The following is a 1,039-nucleotide window of genomic DNA, read 5'->3' as shown; positions in this document are numbered from 1 at the left end:
TTTTTTTTTTTTTTTTTTTTTTTTGATTTGGCCGATTGCATGCAGTTTTTAGGCTGGATATGAAGAAACGCTACTGGTAGCAGCAGCACGGTCAGACAAGCAAGTGCAACTATTTATCTGTGCCTGTGTCGGATCGCCTTGTTTTCAGGTGCTGAATCGGAGGAAAGTTTCAAAGACTTAGGGAAAAATCGAGAAGCCATGCGTTTGTGCAGAGAAGGTGAGTGTTGTTTTTTGTTTTTTTTCGCTGTAGGGCCAAAGGTGTATTTTGGTTCTAGGGGTTTGAACATAAGACACAGTGGCTCAAAACACTTTACGCGTTTGGTTCAGTCAGAACTTACTGTGCTCATGCGCATAAATAACAACGTAAACAACTGGCTATTGAATATGAAACATGGTTGTTAACGTGCTTAGTTTCACCTTTACATCTGTACACAAAAACAATAGGAGTCAACAGTTAAGTTTAGGCCCAAACATACTCACTGCTTATCGTTTTCTCTCTGCAACACAGATTTAGTACGTTTCTTTATGTATGTGAGAAAATGTCTAAATAGTCGTGTCTTAAAAGAAACTACTACACCTGAATGAACAGTAGTGTAACTTCATGTTCGCAGGCTAAAAATAAAGGCAATTGCAGCCTTTTATAGCTGAAATTAAATGTAAGGCCCTCAATTTACATTTAAACCAGTAAAAGGTTGTGACCCAAAAAAGCGCCATAAAACTTTCAATGAACGACATTAGATAAATGATGTATCTTTTAAGTAGTTAGAATGTGTGTAAGTGATTGACCTTTTTTTTATTATTATTAAACTCAAAGCCACAATTGTTATTGTAGAATATATTTTCACTAATATAAGAAAACAATAAATAATATGCTGGCTTGAATCAAGGAGACATTCAGCTTGTATTGTTTTTAAAATTCAATATTTTAATTAAATCCCGAAATTAAGACTATTTGGTTCATTTGAAACTAAATGTGCTTGTTAATCAAGTTAGCAATTTGGCCTTGTCACACACTACAGCCTGATCAAGGTTTCTACCT

General features: G+C 34.9%; 1 protein-coding gene across 3 annotated transcripts in view; it reads left to right on the top strand.

Moving 5' to 3' along the window:
- Positions 1-1,039, top strand: part of atxn7 (ataxin 7) — a 41,110-nt gene that overhangs the window by 12,863 nt on the left and 27,208 nt on the right. For all 3 annotated transcript variants that reach the window (XM_015042559.1, XM_015042557.1, XM_015042558.1), the window contains one exon: positions 149-217. In XM_015042559.1, the coding sequence (XP_014898045.1) occupies positions 149-217 (69 nt within the window). The remainder of the gene's footprint in view (positions 1-148; positions 218-1,039) is intronic.

Source organism: Poecilia latipinna, unplaced genomic scaffold (assembly GCF_001443285.1).
Source record: "Poecilia latipinna isolate Pla-1442-1.1 unplaced genomic scaffold, P_latipinna-1.0 Scaffold595, whole genome shotgun sequence".
NCBI lineage: Eukaryota > Metazoa > Chordata > Actinopteri > Cyprinodontiformes > Poeciliidae > Poecilia > Poecilia latipinna.
The sequence above is the reverse complement of the archived record's forward strand: the minus strand, read 5'-3'. Positions and strand labels throughout refer to the sequence as shown.